Source organism: Acromyrmex echinatior, chromosome 13 (genome assembly GCF_024713525.1).
Source record: "Acromyrmex echinatior isolate Ae372 chromosome 13, ASM2471352v2, whole genome shotgun sequence".
Taxonomy (NCBI): Eukaryota; Metazoa; Arthropoda; class Insecta; order Hymenoptera; family Formicidae; genus Acromyrmex; species Acromyrmex echinatior.
In genome coordinates, this window is record NC_141864.1 from 9,140,402 (window position 1) to 9,156,757 (window position 16,356).

The 16,356-nt window shown below is 34.1% G+C and overlaps 3 protein-coding genes and 1 pseudogene across 4 annotated transcripts; 3 read left to right on the forward strand and 1 right to left on the reverse strand.

Annotated features, from left to right (window-relative positions):
• Nucleotides 1-1,953: 1,953 nt before the first annotated feature.
• On the forward strand, nucleotides 1,954-9,711 carry LOC105143108 (uncharacterized). The gene is made up of 4 exons (XM_011051144.2): nucleotides 1,954-3,935; nucleotides 6,255-6,789; nucleotides 6,891-7,242; nucleotides 7,571-9,711. The coding sequence occupies exons 1-4, from the start codon at nucleotides 3,852-3,854 to the stop codon at nucleotides 7,668-7,670; spliced, it is 1,071 nt and encodes a 356-aa protein (XP_011049446.1). The 5' UTR covers nucleotides 1,954-3,851; the 3' UTR covers nucleotides 7,671-9,711.
• Nucleotides 8,819-8,938, reverse strand: LOC147907616 (5S ribosomal RNA; annotated as a pseudogene).
• Nucleotides 9,712-9,880: 169 nt separating the features above from the next.
• IFT43 (intraflagellar transport 43) lies at nucleotides 9,881-12,032 on the forward strand. Its single transcript, XM_011051145.2, has 6 exons — nucleotides 9,881-10,022; nucleotides 10,362-10,543; nucleotides 11,013-11,042; nucleotides 11,105-11,145; nucleotides 11,335-11,407; nucleotides 11,735-12,032. Exons 1-6 carry the CDS (start codon nucleotides 9,984-9,986, stop codon nucleotides 11,955-11,957), a joined length of 588 nt encoding a protein of 195 aa, XP_011049447.1. The 5' UTR covers nucleotides 9,881-9,983; the 3' UTR covers nucleotides 11,958-12,032.
• A 1,096-nt stretch (nucleotides 12,033-13,128) lies between these two features.
• On the forward strand, nucleotides 13,129-16,333 carry IFT57 (intraflagellar transport 57). Of its 2 annotated transcripts, none has more exons than XM_011051147.2 (9): nucleotides 13,129-13,310; nucleotides 13,450-13,713; nucleotides 14,035-14,226; nucleotides 14,302-14,583; nucleotides 14,656-14,821; nucleotides 14,914-15,022; nucleotides 15,102-15,298; nucleotides 15,416-15,560; nucleotides 15,742-16,333. In XM_011051147.2, exons 3-9 carry the CDS (start codon nucleotides 14,069-14,071, stop codon nucleotides 15,906-15,908), a joined length of 1,224 nt encoding a protein of 407 aa, XP_011049449.1. In that variant the 5' UTR covers nucleotides 13,129-13,310; nucleotides 13,450-13,713; nucleotides 14,035-14,068; the 3' UTR covers nucleotides 15,909-16,333. The 2 variants fall into 2 exon arrangements, with proteins under 2 accessions (XP_011049449.1, XP_011049450.1); XM_011051148.2 differs by having other exon boundaries at nucleotides 13,129-13,279.
• Nucleotides 16,334-16,356: the final 23 nt, after the last annotated feature.

The window sequence follows — 16,356 nt, forward strand, 5'->3', positions numbered from 1 at the left end:
GCTTGTTTTCGTTCTTCCTCCCCCCCCTCTCCCTCCCCTCCTCGAGTATACCGTGACCTTCTTCGTTTTTTTTAGCACACGTGCCAGCATAACGAGGGCCACGAGGGGTCTCATTATTTAGTCTTAATTTTATATTCATTCACTCCAATCCCTTCCCTCTTATTTCCGTAAAAATACGTAGAAGCGTAATTCACAATGAAAAAAATGTACATTTTTCTATTTAAAAAAAAAAAAAAAAAAAAGTATTACAATTTCTTTAAAAACATAACATTTTACGATATGTCTAAATTTACAATTATTTCAACAAGTATAATCGATCTAGGAATAAGAATAGTTTATTCTTAAGTATTAATTATTTGTAAGCATCTACTAACTAGCATTGACTTGTAGCATTTCTTTTATGAAAATTTTAATTATAATTTATTGAGTCTATTTATTGTGATTATATATATTAATCATTTAAAATTTTTAATTTTTCGTTGATATAAAAAGTTGTGATAAATAATGGACAAGCTGTCTTGGCATTTTCTAACATCTACGGATTTTATATCTCAATATATGGAAAGGATGGTTTGTTGGCGTATTAAAAAAGCTAGATACAGGTCTGTAAAGATAATTTTGTTAAGAAAATAATTCTATTAAGATCATCAAAATAATTATGTAAAACTGCTATACAGAATGTTAAAACTTATTCCATTGTTCAGGATGCTTGAGATTTCTATATAATTATTTTGATGATCGAACAAAATTATTTCCACATCTAGCTAAACTTCCACAAAATCATCCTTTTCGTGTACAGACTTCTATTGTTCTATATTCTATCCTCCTTTGACACCGATTCAGTGTTCGCCGTTCGTCTCTTAAAGCGGTATTCATAATTCGTTTTTATTTTAAGATCGTCTTAAGTAATGTCTTAAGATGCTAATATAGCCCTATGATTGGCTTATGACATCTTAAGTCTGTAAGTGAGGCCGGGGCTGTAGACTTATTTTTCAGTTTCGAATTTTTACAGACGAAATTAAGAGACTTATAGAAAAAATTAATTCTACCAGTTACTATATACATTTGACTAATAATATTTTAATAATAAAGAGAAACTGATAACTAATATAAAAAAAAATGCATTTTTCTAATGCATTCCATCTGATTCAACTAGGGATCGGGGTAATTTGACTAAGATTATTAAAATAAAGATTAATCCATTTTAAGCTACAACTTTGGCTACATATTAATAAAACTTTTATAAAAATATATTTTAAAACACAAACGTTCGCTTCGCAGGGCAAAACAATGTTTCTTTTTGCAAAATTCGTTTCGTGCAAAAACACATTGAATGAATCTAGTCTCTTTCGAGACACGAGGGAATTAAACTTATAACATTTACCACGGAGGAAAATCTCTTTAAAGAACTAAAATTTCGAGTAAGTACTATAAGAGTCATGAATCATACAGTTGCTGTGGTTAGTCTACTATTCCCATTCGTTCATTTTTTAAAAACATTAACAATATACGATAACAAAGACACATAAACAAAAAAAAAATCTGTCGGACTTTAAGTAAGAACTGCACTTACTATCTAAGCAGAAATCACATATCTCAGACAATCTATATACGATTGTAAAACAAAAACTTTAAGAATAAAAATATTTACTTAGGTGTACGATTTTTTTAAAATTGTGGCATAACTTCCATCAGAGATGGAATATGTTCGTTAGATAGATGTGTTCGCAACAAGATGTTACAGCAGACTGAGCGGCAATCGCTGCTGCGTGCTCAGACACGTTTACGCGTATCTCGCGTGTTTTTTTTTTAATGTAGCCTCGATTATTCTACTATAGTCAACTGAAACTCCGGTCTCCCCTACTTAAGACAATCTCAAATCAATAAGAATCGAAGGCCGGTATTCAGTAGTCGATTTTTATATTTGAGATTGTCTTAAGTATTTATTATTCAGAGTAATTATTCTTAAGTACATATCACTAGGAGGAGCAGGTTTGAGGACAATGCGCGAATTTGCATGTTTCGCGCGTCACTCGAGATCGCTCGCGATCGCTCGCGTGCCGCCGCGTGCATTCCGTGGACACGCATGCACACGCATATCCCCGGCTATATTTAATCCGCAGTGGGTGTATTTTCGAATCGACCCGGCTAAAAATAGCTGGAACGCGTTCCGCTGCATTCCACCCGTTGTATTTAGATCCTCGTAATACGCGGGCGTGCATGGCGCACGCGAAACGCACACGCACGCACACGCACGCACACGCACGCACATCATTATCCAACAGTTTTGGGGAGCGATTGCTCCCCAAGGATTTCGACGTGTAGGAAAGCTCATTATCATACTTTATGTACTCGGAGAAAAATATGAAACTTTCCATCCGTCATAAAAGGATCAGCGCTAAACGTTACATCCATTTCTATCAATGTTGATCAAATTAACTTTGATCCGGGTTTAATGTATTTTATATTTTTTTTCTAACGTTTCTAAAAATATAGTTTAATTCAATTAACTCTTTATTTCTTTCTACTTCAAGAATTAGAGAAAGAAAGAGCAAGTTGGACCGCAAAATCTACGTTGGCAGAAACAGGCATAATTCTTAGAAATAGAAAAAAATAAGTTAAACCGAAATTAAGGTTAATCTGCCTTGACAGAAATGAAGGCGAAAAAGTACTTATATTCCTCCTTTCTCCATCACGCTCGAGGGGTATATTTTAATGTTTACTTTTCGAAGATCACATGCAGATTTGATGCGACAACGAACAAACTATCATGAGTTGCCGGTAATCAAAGCTTACGAGATCAGAATGATTAGATGTTACGGAATCTTTACTTAATTAACAGGATCCTACGAGAAGAAATGATCGATTATTATTCGAAAGGAAATAAGAAAACTTTGAGGTTGGCAGAGCTGATGAGAAGTAAAATCAAATGAAGAAACAAGGAAGACTAAGAAAAAAACAAATTCTCATTCGCGCAATCTTAATAAATTATCAATCAACCAATCTAACAACAAGCCCGAAAAATTATAGAAGAAGGGAAAATAAAGTAATTGCTCTCATGCTCGTACGTTTCACCATTAAATGTGCACGGAATCAAGCTTTATCTGTTTCTCTAGAAAAAAGGAAACATAAATGAAGAAAATTGCGAAATAAGTGGCAGCTAGGAGTCGCCGGGGCTCCACGTCCATAATTGAGGGTTAATGCAGACGACCGTACGTCATAGCGCCCAATACAACGACGACACGGTGATGTCCCGTGGGTCACCATCAGGCCATCAGGGCTGTCAGGCTAGGCTATCTCGTTCTCTCTCTTCCTCTTCTCTTCTTTTTTTTTTTCCATCCATCTTTCCCTCCGTCCATCGCCGGCTGTTACACACAACACACAGTGGGACAGACTTCACCGGTTCACAACTATGCGCCTAGTGGTAGGCCTTTGAACGGCGTGCGCCTACCTTTCCCCCCGTTCGGGATCTTTCCGAACCCTCAGCTCTTCGTTCTTTTGCCTATCGTCCGTCTTACATCACGCGTCATCGGTCGGCTCGCTTCCCCGCAGCTTCTACCGCGCGTATCCACCGCGTCGGTGGTATTTGTTACCTGCGCGCTTGGAATGCGGCTGGTAAACAAACAAAACCGAACACCGATTTTCCCCAAGTTCGTCAGTCGGAACGACGACGGGAAAAATCGGGACGTTACGTCCCGAGGGTAAACAGACGAGCAGATGCCTCGAGTGATTTGCCGAGTATTTGGGTATCGATTGTGAAGGCACGTTAGTTATGTTCGAAAGGTCGAGTATAGCTGAGAAGTGGAACGCCGCTTATACGTATCGTCGAGATCGGAGCCCGGAGCGACAAAATGAAAGCGCTGTTTGTGATTTGCGTCGCGGTAGTTTTTCACACGATCTTCGTCGCTTCGTACGACGACAAGGATTGCGACGAAGTAAGTATGAATTAAACGACAAGATAATTCATTTCCTCGAACTTCTCATTTACGATCGGAGAGTCATCCTCTGTGAAGCTCTCGTCTGATTTCGTCTTTTACTTATATAATTATTATTTTCAGCGATGGTGAAGTCGCTCTTGCTTAATGCACCGAAAATAGAATCGCAAATTTAATTTGCGAATAGAAAAGAAAATGAGTAGTGCTGATAGCGCATTGTTTTATCTAATTTATTCGAAATCCTCTCTTAGTAAGTCATTTATTGTATACGTAATACCCTTAAAACATGACCAGTCATATTATTATAAATTCAAATTTTCTTCTCCTTGATAATCGGTATTTTTCCTTTTAATACGTATAAATATTCCATTCGAGATTTTGTAGAAAAAGAATCTCAAAAAATTTTTATTATTTTCCCTATTATACTGTTATCAATTATTAATATTATATATTAATATTGTTATTTCTTCTCTACTTTAATATAGATATATAATTATATATCTATATAATTTCGCGAATTATTTTATAATAATAATTCTACAATTTATTAGTAGTTAATCAAGATCCTCTTTCTTCATTTCTCTATTTTTATTCCTGTTTCATTTACTCTATTTATATTTATTGTAATAAAGTTTTACTCGGTCAACTATGTTTTAAAAACAAGACATATTTAAAAACTTCCAGAAATCAATATCTGAAGCTAACATGAGTTCGAGAAAAACAGTATGATGGAAGCGCTTCGAATACACGAAAATCTTATTATTTCAAACAAAGAAGTTTTGAAAAACCCGAAATATCTAAAAAAAAAAAAAAATCTCGAATATATCGAAAATCTTGAATAGTTCAAAAATTTTTACTTTCGTAATATTTTACATATCATTTCAATTTGCAGAGATAATAATTTTACTTTCGACAATTTTAAATGATTTACTTGAGCACTTCAAAAAGAGGGATTTTCTGAATTTGTAAAACTTTCGAGATATTGAAGATTATCCAGATTTTCTCAAAGGACTCACGTAAGAAATTATTAGTTTCAAACGCGACATTTGCACTTTTTTTCTATAATTCAACGCTTTGAAAATTCCCATTAAAATTCGAATGTTTACTACCCGAAAGTATTCATGGCAAGGAACTCACTCGCGCTTGATTCTTATATTACTTGACCACTCCATTTGTCTTTGCTCTCGTCATTTTCGCTCGGTGCATGTCGAAAATCTGTCTCGCTACCAACAGGCGGCTACGCCATTGACGGGAAACGATCTTGCGGCGTGCCGTTTCTCAGAAGTAAACGCTCTGCCCCTTCGCTCCCGGTGATTGTCGTCCCTCTTCTTCTCCGCCTCCGCGTTCTTCTTATCCACGCGTCAAATGCCGGCGTCCTTTGATGTCGCTGCGACCGTGTCAGCCTTTTACGTATATCGCGCGTAGTCACGCCGGTCATCGATCTCTCCGTTTTGATCAATCGCTTCTTGATACGCGCGAAGCATAATACGTTCTCCTGTGATCGCATTTACTTATGCAGCTCGAGATAAACAGATATTCTGCGTGTCTCGTTGCGTGTCTCTGACACGCATTCGTCGTTATCTTTCCTTTTACAACTGCCTTCCTTTTAAATATGACTACATTTTACACGACATTTTTCCTTAATCGTTTAATAAAATTCGTAATGAAACTGGCCAATCAAACTGGCTATTCCTCTGAAAAATAGAATGACTGTGATTAGCCAGTTTCAATTTAAAGATGCCATATAAATGTAGCAATAGTCGACATATATCGTTTTTTATTATCCATTGAATACCAAGAGGGATGAAACGACATTTGTGCTTTCCAAGAGAAACGAGATGGTTTCTAGTTGATGACACAAGTCGCAAACATCATTCTTTGTTGGGATTCAAGTACTCAGTGAGTAACAAAGATAGAACGACACTTGTGTTACCAAATGGAAAGCATCTGTATCTCCTAAAAGGAAAGCGCCTTTTTTTTCAGATTTTTAAAGGTGTTCCTAAGACTCGATGTCATCTATAATATGTTACAATTAGGGATTAAAAATCTCATGATTTTAGACTTAAAAAAAATTTTTTAATTTTTCAGAAAATATTTTAGTTAATCGGCATAATTTTGCTCAAATGTCTTAATAAAAATGTCTTATCATAAATATCAAAAACATAGAAAGAGAAAGTTATAAGATAATCGGTTATTCGTCATTTGATTTGATATCATCATCATGATTTTATATCCGAAATAATAGAATTTACAATTAGTCTCCTAATCATCGCAATGCAATAATCGATGTTTTTGAACTCACTATTTTCTGTTTTTCAGGCACAAATTTCTACGAATGTGCGAGATGTCGAATGTAAGGAAACTCGTACGAAATCATACAATCATATTTCGACGACACCCATTTCGTTGAAGCAAAAAGATGATGACAACAAACACAGACAGAGAACTAATTCTTCGCGGCCCAGAAACCGTACGACGCATCGTCCTCGTAAGGGTGGTAAAGGATCTCGGCGGAAGACGGATCGCGTTCCTGTCGTAAAAATTTCCGAGAGCAATCTTTATGAGGAAGAGCACGAGCTGAAAAGCATTAATGTTTGGAATTACAAGGACAAAAACGATGACGTGGACGACATACATCATATTCGCGAAACTCTTGATAATTATTATCCGTTTCACGGAGGATTGGAGTCCGTCCTGGCAAGATTAATCGAAGCGTTGGAGAACAATACTGGAAATGTGTCGAATTCGGACGTATCGAACTCGAGTGCCATTGATGACACGAGCAGCTTCGACGATGAAGATCGCTGTCAGAAGTGGCTGGACAACAGGGAGAAGATCGAGAATGCCTTTCCGGGTAAAAAACGAAACTTCATAAATCGAGCTCGCTAAATGAAATTTGGCGAGAGTACGTGGACGACGTCCGACGTGTGTTTGTGTGGGTGTGCGTGTCCGCAGGATCCGTCGCCGACTTGCCAGCGTGCCCCTGCCTGTATCCGAACACCATCTTCTACGACAACCAGATCTGGGATAAGAAGCAACAGAAGAAGTATCGATGGCGCGACGTGAGCCACGACAAGGACCGGCTCGCGATCTACAAACCTGGTGCCGCTTATTGCGTGCAGACTTTAGCGTCTCAGCAAAGTGAAAGCGCTATCGTGCAACATTGTTGTTACGATGAGAATAGAAAACTACTGACCCGTGGCTCCGGCGCCGGCACACCGTACATCGTCAGTCCGGAAATCTCGCCTCTGTTGCACGACAAGATCGACTTGTTGCCTTGGCGACTTTGTAAGGGTGATTTCACGAGGTACCTATTCTCGCCCAAGAAACGCACCAAGTCAAGAGAAAGTCAAAATGATAATTTCTTTTATTACAAAATTTACCTGTTTATTCACGTTAGATCCAAATGAAATTCTACTGTTATATGATAAGATATACAAAGCTGATTTGGCAGGCAACGTTAACGAACGAGATTTATGATAGAATGTTTATTGTTTTTGATATGATATGATTTATTACCTTCGCTTATACACTTTGTATATAACTCTTTAGAGAGTTATCTTACGTATTTTTATCTTACGGCATCTTGTCATTTATCTTACGTAATTTTCTTACGTATTTTTATTACGTTACAGGTATAACGAAGTGAGAATACCGAATAATAATAATGACTGTGAGATAAATCCGGATGATGAAGAGTATCAACATCAAGTGGAAAGTGCGAAAGATTATTGAGATACGATACCGTCGCAATTGTACCAAAAAAGAGCAATAACTTGCCTAATTTCCACTTCAATTGTGTTCCCAAAAGAGAGTAGTCTGAAAGATTTATATTTATTTTCTATTATCTCTTATTTCATTAAATCTATTTCGTATATTACATTTTAGTTTTGTATCAATATATCATGTTGAAAAGAACGCCATGTGTATTGACCACATAATAATTATTTTCTTCTTTCGCGCGATGATATAAATATTAAGACAATTATTAATTGATTAAACAGCGATGGGATATTAACGAAATCCCAAGCTGCTTACTTTTCTTAGAATGAGAGAAATACAAAAAAATTATGTGCAATATCACACGGTGTTCCACATACAAGTATTATTCATTTATAATTTATATTTAAGGAATAATAACTAAACAATGTAAAAAAAAAATAAAATCTTGTTTTCTACATCATACAATTACTGAAATTATTCGACAAAGCAATGTATGTTGTATTTTTAAGTCATATTTTTATCGAATTCTTACTTGTTGCAATATCTTTTTTAATATTATTTTCAAGAACTTGAGTAACATAATTAATAGCATTGTGTTGCTTTTTTTTCTGATATATCAGCATTCTTGATTACTGCTTTTCCGATCGATATTTTATTTTTTTTTTTGTTGACATTCAGCAGATCACAACAGGATTCCTCTCCTCTCCGGTTTAATGAACGAGTGTGATCGTGTCATATGTCATATGAATCCGACAAACGCCGTTTATTCTAAGCATATGCGCAATATTTCTCGACATGATAAACGCACAATGCACATCGGCGCGATGACATATGATTTTATAATAAACGGATTGGCGATCGCTAGATACACTGTTCCGAATACTTTTGGAACTTTTTTTTGAGTTCGTTAGGCCAGACGAGAAAAACGATCATATATTTATAAATAGAACATTGACATATTCTTAATATTCGGGCGATAATTTCGCCCGAGAATAAATTATTACAAACAGTTTTAATATATTTACATTGTATGTATTTGTCAAATTTTTTTCATTTTATGTAATAAATGTTTTAAGAATTATCGGCTAAATAATTACTGCAAGATAATAATAATCATTTTTATTCATTTTTTTACTATAAGAGAAAAATGCAAAAAAAAATGTCAACATCACACGGTGTTCCCAAGCGGTCACCCATCCAAGTACTAACCGTGCCTAACGTCGCTTGACTTCAGTGATCAGACGAGAACTGGTACTTTAGCCCGTAGTATGGACGTTGACGAATATACTATTCTTATTCATGAATGACTTTATTCATGATATGATTCTATTACTTCAATATTTCTAAAATTGTTTATATAACAATAAATTTTTGCATAATTTTTATATATACTTTTTATGTTATAACAGTAACTACTGCACTGAAAAAAAAGATGTATACTAACAGCATTATTTTTGAAAATAATTTTGATGATTAAAAATAAGTATGTAGAGTATCTAAAAATTATCCATTCCTTTATAAACGTTAGTTTGCGACATTGATTTTTAAGAGAGAATTTAACATTCTTATGTTGACTCTATTTGAAAGTTTTGAATAAATCTACACTAAAAATAACTTATTAATCTAATGAATAATGAACAACAAATGCAAAATCAAATTTATTATTAAATTATTTGGAATTTTCTTATCATCCCATTCGATAAACATAAATTAGATAAAACACGAATGAATACGAACGAACGATGCTTAGCATTCTGTTCCCATGACTGGTCATTCGTTCAGTTGTATACACGCCTTAACATGATATAGGGAAGGGAAGAAGCATAGGGAATAAGAAGGTGATTTCCTAGCAGTATCCTCCTCACAGTGTAAAATATACCGTTGCTCTTCCCTAAAATAAAATAGCAAAGACTGAGAGAGGAAACAATCAAAACCTAAAAGAAATTTTCTTTCAAGCAAGCGATTTGATAATCTGACATTGTTAGATAAGCGAATTGACAATTTGAAAAATGAGTAATTCTTCTGAATTTTCATTTTCTCATATAAAAAATTGTAAGTATCATGATAAGTTGAGCAATCTTCAATTTCTACATGAATACATATACGTGTACTCATCTTATGCACATGTAAAATTAATTGTGTGGCTACTAGTGTATGTATGTGTAGGAATAAAGTCGGTCGTTATGGTTACCGCTTGCAAATGTAAGCAGCGGCCATACATTTGTCAAATGTACCGTAAAGTCTGACTTAAGTGCCTTAAGTTACAACACTGGGGCATTCACCTGATACTTCGACGCATGTTTTAATACTGCGTAAAGAATAAAGATGGATTGGGCTAACGATCTTGAGATCACTTCGAAAAAGGTAAGGTCTTAAAATTTTCTCAAGTCCCTATAGAGCAGGCCTGTCCAATTTGAGTTCCGCAACCAAAATGCAAAGCCATCGACGTAAAAGAATTCAAGTGAGTAAGATTTTAGGAACTATGTAGTGTTGAGGAACTATGTAAGTATCACTTAAATGCGTATCAACACTTGACAGTCCCCGAAATCTCATCCACATTTTTTTGTGTCGATGGCTTTGCATTTTGGCTCCGGAGTTCAAATTGGACAAGTCTATAGAATATTAATGAGAGAATTAATTATATAAAGATATATATGATATATAGTTTTAAGAAATTCTAAATGTGCATTGATCAATTTGCAGCTACTACCTCGTCTAGGTAGACGTGCAGGTCAGAATAATTTGCTAGAAGATAATAAATCCGATGATGATCCTCTGGAGAGTCCTATTTCCTTATCATCCGGAAAGTCTGTATCTATGCAAAGACCAATAGTTCCACCTCGGTTGAGAAAAACCGGCTGGGGTGACGAATTGAAAAGTGGCAAGTAAGTAAATTGTAACTTAATTATAAAGTCGACAAGAGCAATAAGAATTTTCGATTTTTTTTTGTCATTTATGTGTAACGACACTATTTGTAACAGCAGCAGATTTTTATTATCTATTTTTTCCATCTACTTTCATCGACTTCTAGTGTTTCGAGAAGATTAAAAAGTTTATTTCATAAAAGTTAAGTGCACGTAAATGAAAAAAGAAATAAAAGACATTCAAAAATTCATATTGCATACATATTCATATCTTAAGTTCGTGTTAGACTTATATTAATTTATAATCTGCAATAAGCGAACCCACCAATTTTACTTAATGCAAACAATAATTCTCTGTAGTGGAGTTTACATTATATATCCAGAAGAAGATATATATTACAAAAAATGACAAATGTATAACTGAATTAAAATTTGTTAATGTTTAAGACAACCAGTTAGAGTAAGACAACAATTTTTTTTCATTGCACAGATCAAAGGCGACGTCAAATATCATTGAACAGTGAGTACAATACATAAAAGTGAAGAATCAAGTATCTAGCTATTGATAAACCTATTTCTTAGGGAACGTTTTCGAGTGATTGAAAAGGAGGAACAAGAAGATGGTGAGCTAATTTAGGAAAAATCATATTAAGAGTTTATATATTGTCCAATTATTTAATTAATAATTTTATTTCATTTAAATCAATTCTTTTATTAATGTAATTTTTCAATATTCACAAAAATAGACATAAAAAAATTGATATACTTCTTTACTCATTACTTCTTCATATTATTGATCTCTGTATTTATAGATATTCCAGTTATACCAGATTTGGATGAAATCCAAGAAGATAACATCTCATCTGACATTGCAAGTGCTCCCACGTAAGTAATCTTTATTTTTATTATTTATTATTATTGAAGATTTTTATAATAAAAATTATATTAAAATTCTTGCATAAAATGCACACAAAGTAATTTATAGTTACAATCTAGATGAAAAATAATAATTAATTAATTTTCTTTTGCAATAGAAAGAGAAAGAGTACTAAAAATAAAAAATTATAAGTATCTTTGTTTTACGAAAGTTATTTTGTTCTTTTAATTATAATATTACATTATTATATGAATAACTTACTATTATTATTTCAGTAAAAAAGAAATTTTTTTATATATTGTGAGATGAATTAAATTGTGATGTGTAATTTTTAGAGTCAACGCAAATAGAGTAACTGCGTACGAGGAATTGGATACTGATTTGGTAAAAAATGCTGCATATACATCGTTGGACGGCGTCAGCCTTTCTCTCCTTGCAGACAAATTGTACAATGAGAATTTAGTGAAGGAACCGGATGAAGTTTGGAATTGGAATCTCCTCTTCACGCAAATTTCTTCAGAGATTAATAGCGAGACGCAGAAAAAGATCGAAGCTTGACGAAGCCATTTTGTACTTTGAAATAAAAATGAAAACTTCTCGTACATATAAATATAACAATAACATTCTCAATTATATCATTCATTGGCGATATTGTTTTAAATCGATTCCCAGAACTCATAAGAAATAATCCTAGAAACTAATGTAATCGTCACAGTCTAATTTCCCAAATCAAAGTCTGTAAAGATGTGCAACATTTTTTTCTCTTGTACGAAAGTAAAAATACTTGTGTCACTTATTTACTATTAATGTCAATTCAAATTAAATGTATTCTTTTTATTGATAATGATCCCATTGGGATCGAAATGTTCGTTTGTTTAACATTAAAGAACTTACTTGGCTCGTAGCTTTTCTTCTTGAATTAGTCAATTCAAAGATTTCATGAGACAATAGGCCTGGTTTTTTTTTAGCTAAACTGCTGAACTTTTGCACCAGTTTTTCTTCCTTTTTTTCCAAGAGAAAAGACAAAGAAAGATGAACTGGTGGCAAAAGTTCAGCTAAAAAAAACAAGCCTAATAAGACCGAGTTGAAGGAAAGGCAGAAAAAATTCCAAATTACAAAAGGATTGGTGAATTTAAAGGACAAAAAATGGCGTACCGCCATCAGCAGTGCCTGCATATGGAAGCGACAAATTACCTCGTCTGACCTATTCGATTGCCCCCCAATTTGGAAATCGCGGTACTTCGAGGAGTGACGTGAAGACTCAGACCGTGCAGGCGTGCAAATCCGTGATCGTAAGACGAGCCACGAAGATGCATGCGCAATCGGGAGTCTGACACTCAAGCTACTTGAAGCTTACGACAACGTGACAACACCCACTGAGCAGATCTGCCATAGCTCTAACGTTAGCGATCAATGTTCAGTTGTGCCATCACTAGCACACGCTTCCGTAAGTCGCTCTTTTCCAGGCGCTATATATACGAATTTATCAGTTCTGGAGCACATGCGAGAAGTCGATGACTTTTTATCTCCGATGTTCCAAATGAATCTACTGCGATCAAACATCATCTCGAGCATCTCCATGAAATATTTCATTAAACGTAAAATGTCTTGACATATCGTTAATAAAAATTTTATGATTATTATCTAAAAATCAGACACAACGAAAATTAATCGTATAGACAATGGCCATCTAGTGGTAGATTTTGTACTTTTGGTGTATAAAAAAAAAATACGATACACGCAGCACTCACAACGCAGGCGCTATCAGCGATGACAGCGATAAATACACGAGTTGTCAACGAATAATTTGACCTTTGAAAACATGGAAGAAATTGCAGAAATTGATGGACGAACATTTAAAAATAATCACGAGACGATCAGTGAGAATTAAACTAACGAAATTTGGTTAAAGTTGGTCCGATTTGTTGCGATCAGAATAAATTTCCAATTGATCACTGCATTTTGCTATTTTTTTTTATATTGTGATCAAACACGTTAAACTCGTCGACGGCTAAACGACGATTGATTGTGAAAGCTATTGATTTTTCAGAAAAGTCTTAGAAGTCACATTTGTGATGCCATCGATGTTTATCAACACAAAAGGCCAGCTTAACCTGTTTACCTTTAGTTGGTCCTAATCGATGAATTATGACAATGTTTGTATTACAACACACAATTGATTAATCAATTCTTTGATTAATTGATTTCTCGATTTCCGTCGCCACACACGAATGATACAGTATGTTGCTAGTTCTTAGTACATCAGAATTTAGAAGTAAATATTAGAGATACAAGGCTGCGTTGCAACTATCTAGTGAGTACATCCTCTCTAAAATTTTTTTAATTTTACTTTGAAAAATGAAATTTTTTTCATTTTATTCTTAAAAATTGAAATTTTTTTAAAGACTTTTTTAATGCTCTTTCAAAACTATTTCAATTTTCATTCTTTAGAGTGAGATTCTATCACAAGGAATTTAGAGATTTAATTATTAACTATGTATTAATTTTAAGCACAATTTCTGTTTACAATTTTGATAATTAAGAATTTTATTTTACTTATTTATTATTATTATTTGAGCTGTTTAATTTATTCATGCAATATTTTCATTAAAAGGGTTTACTAATCTTTTTATAGATTCAATACAATACATATTGAAAAGGCCAGCAACATGTTTCGAGATACTCAAAAAATCGTCGTGGAAGACGGAAGTGCTCCGTCGGCATCGTATGTTATAAACATTCGAATGGAAGATATGTTGGAGAAATTGAAGTTGTTGAATTACGATGAGGAATTTGTACAAGAACTAAAAATAAAGCCAATCAATAGGTGAGATATCGTAATGTTGATGCAGTATGTTCTATTTAATATCTGATAAGATAATCGTAAACATTGAAAAAACAGGCATCACTTTGTAATTCCAACAAATCCTGGTGAACAATTTTATACGTTTACTTGTCTGGCTGCATGGCTGATTAGAAAAGCAGGAAAAAACTTTGAAATACCACAAGAATCAGATGATCCTAATTCCACAATAGCTCTGATCTTAGATTATCTCAGAGAAATCGATATACCCGTGGAATTCCCACCCAATAAACTGAAGCAAGGCAGTGGAGAACATGCTGTTTATGTTTTGGATAATTTGGCTGATAACGCTTTAAAGGTCGTACAGTTCAAATGGAAAAGGTACAACAATTGGTAGTTTCCATTGTAAGTTTCATTAAATTAAATAAATTATTAAACTGCGATTAACATCAGGATAAATATTCCACCCGATGAACCTACTCCGGAACCAGATATCGAGGATGACGATGCAGAATTAATCTTGGAGAAAGTAGAGGAGGAAATGATGGCTGAGTATGACGACGACGATCAAGATATCTTACATATAGATGATATTACAAAAATTTACGGACAAAATATTGTAGGTGAAATTTTATTCTTAGAGGAGAATTTTAAATAACGTAATATATATATTGTTATTAAAATCATCAACTAGATTTTTTTACATTCCAGAGCGAGACGCAAAAATTAGACAGCATTTTAGAATCTACGACTAACAGGGAAGAGTGGCAATTAGAATTAGAAAAAGTTCTACCTCGTTTGAAAGTGACTGTTAAGACAGGTATTAAATATTTTTGAATGAATATATTTTATTTCGGTTAAGTAAAACGAGCGTTATTACATACTTTAATGTATCGTAGATTCAAGAGATTGGAGAGCGCATCTCGAGCAGATGAAACAATTGCGTACGAATATCGCGACCAATCTGAGCGGTACAAAGGTCCACTTGAACAAAATCTACACCGATATCGGGAGCACTTTAGACAAGATTAAGACTAGGGAAACTTATCTTAACAAGCAACTCGAACCATCTTTAACAGACTATCGCTCGTTGCAAGTGAGTTATTCAATTATATATTTTTAAATATTATATTTTTATATTTAACTTAAATATTATTGTATCATTAAATTACACATACAGATAGTGACATGTCAATTATAATAATTAATGTAGGAAGAATTATCGAAAGTTAAGGAACAGTACAGAGACGTTAGTGGTGGTGTGACCGAACGAACGCGTGTTCTTAATAAATTAGTGGAGGAATTGGAACATGTGAAGAGAGAAATGGATGAGAGAGGCTCCAGCATGACTGATGGAAGTAAGTATAAATTTATTTCAACACGTTTAGAGTAAATCTCACTCTTAAAGATTGAAAATTGAACTACTCTTTTTTTTTAAACTGGCTCAATGAGATTCCACTCCAAAGAATTTAGAAAGTATAGATATTATTCCGACGTGATTCAAATATCTAATTTTTATTCTAAAATGTATATTTACAGCGCCGCTTATTAATATAAAGAAAATGATCACGAGGATGAAGAATGAAATCTCCGAGATGAATATTCGAATCGGCGTGTTGGAGTATAGTTTGATGTGTGCGAGAGTACGGGATCGGACACAGTTACGAGAAGATATGAACAGCACGAGTACTTCAGTAATAATTTAACGCACGTCGTACATCTTTATTATTTATGTTTATATATTTCTATCCGTCCAACGTGTGATGTTACGTAGTCTAGTCTTGATTACATATTAGGTCTGTTTTTTGTGATCGGATTAGTATATACTTTTGAAACTAAAAGTACATGTTTGATATCTGACGAAAGTGAGAAATAAGAGTATAGTCCAATGAAAGAATAAAAAACAGACCTATTGTATGTGTCATTACGGGTCCAATTACTCTGCCTCTAACGAAGTTGCGATAACGTAACTACGTAGAACTGAAAAGAATCGCACCGCAGTGTGCATCATCACTAGTGTGTGAAATTTCTTATTACGCAATTTATATGTTTGTATCTAGCTCATAATTGTCAATCAACATTGACACAGTATTTCAGTTAAATAAAAACTTTTTTTGTTTTTTTTACATAACGATCTTATCAATCTTGTCTTAT

Coding starts and splice junctions, on each gene's coding strand:
- LOC105143108 (XM_011051144.2), top strand. CDS start 3,852: ATGAAAGCGCTGTTTGTGATTTGCGTCGCGGTAGTTTTTCACACGATC. Junction 6,790..6,890: donor GATCGAGAATGCCTTTCCGG/GTAAAAAACGAA, acceptor GCGTGTCCGCAG/GATCCGTCGCCGACTTGCCA. Junction 7,243..7,570: donor TGTAAGGGTGATTTCACGAG/GTACCTATTCTC, acceptor ATTACGTTACAG/GTATAACGAAGTGAGAATAC.
- IFT43 (XM_011051145.2), top strand. CDS start 9,984: ATGGATTGGGCTAACGATCTTGAGATCACTTCGAAAAAG. Junction 10,544..11,012: donor GACGAATTGAAAAGTGGCAA/GTAAGTAAATTG, acceptor TTCATTGCACAG/ATCAAAGGCGACGTCAAATA. Junction 11,043..11,104: donor ACGTCAAATATCATTGAACA/GTGAGTACAATA, acceptor CCTATTTCTTAG/GGAACGTTTTCGAGTGATTG.
- IFT57 (XM_011051147.2), top strand. CDS start 14,069: ATGTTTCGAGATACTCAAAAAATCGTCGTGGAAGACGGAAGTGCTCCG. Junction 14,822..14,913: donor AAATTTACGGACAAAATATT/GTAGGTGAAATT, acceptor TTTACATTCCAG/AGCGAGACGCAAAAATTAGA. Junction 15,561..15,741: donor CTCCAGCATGACTGATGGAA/GTAAGTATAAAT, acceptor GTATATTTACAG/CGCCGCTTATTAATATAAAG.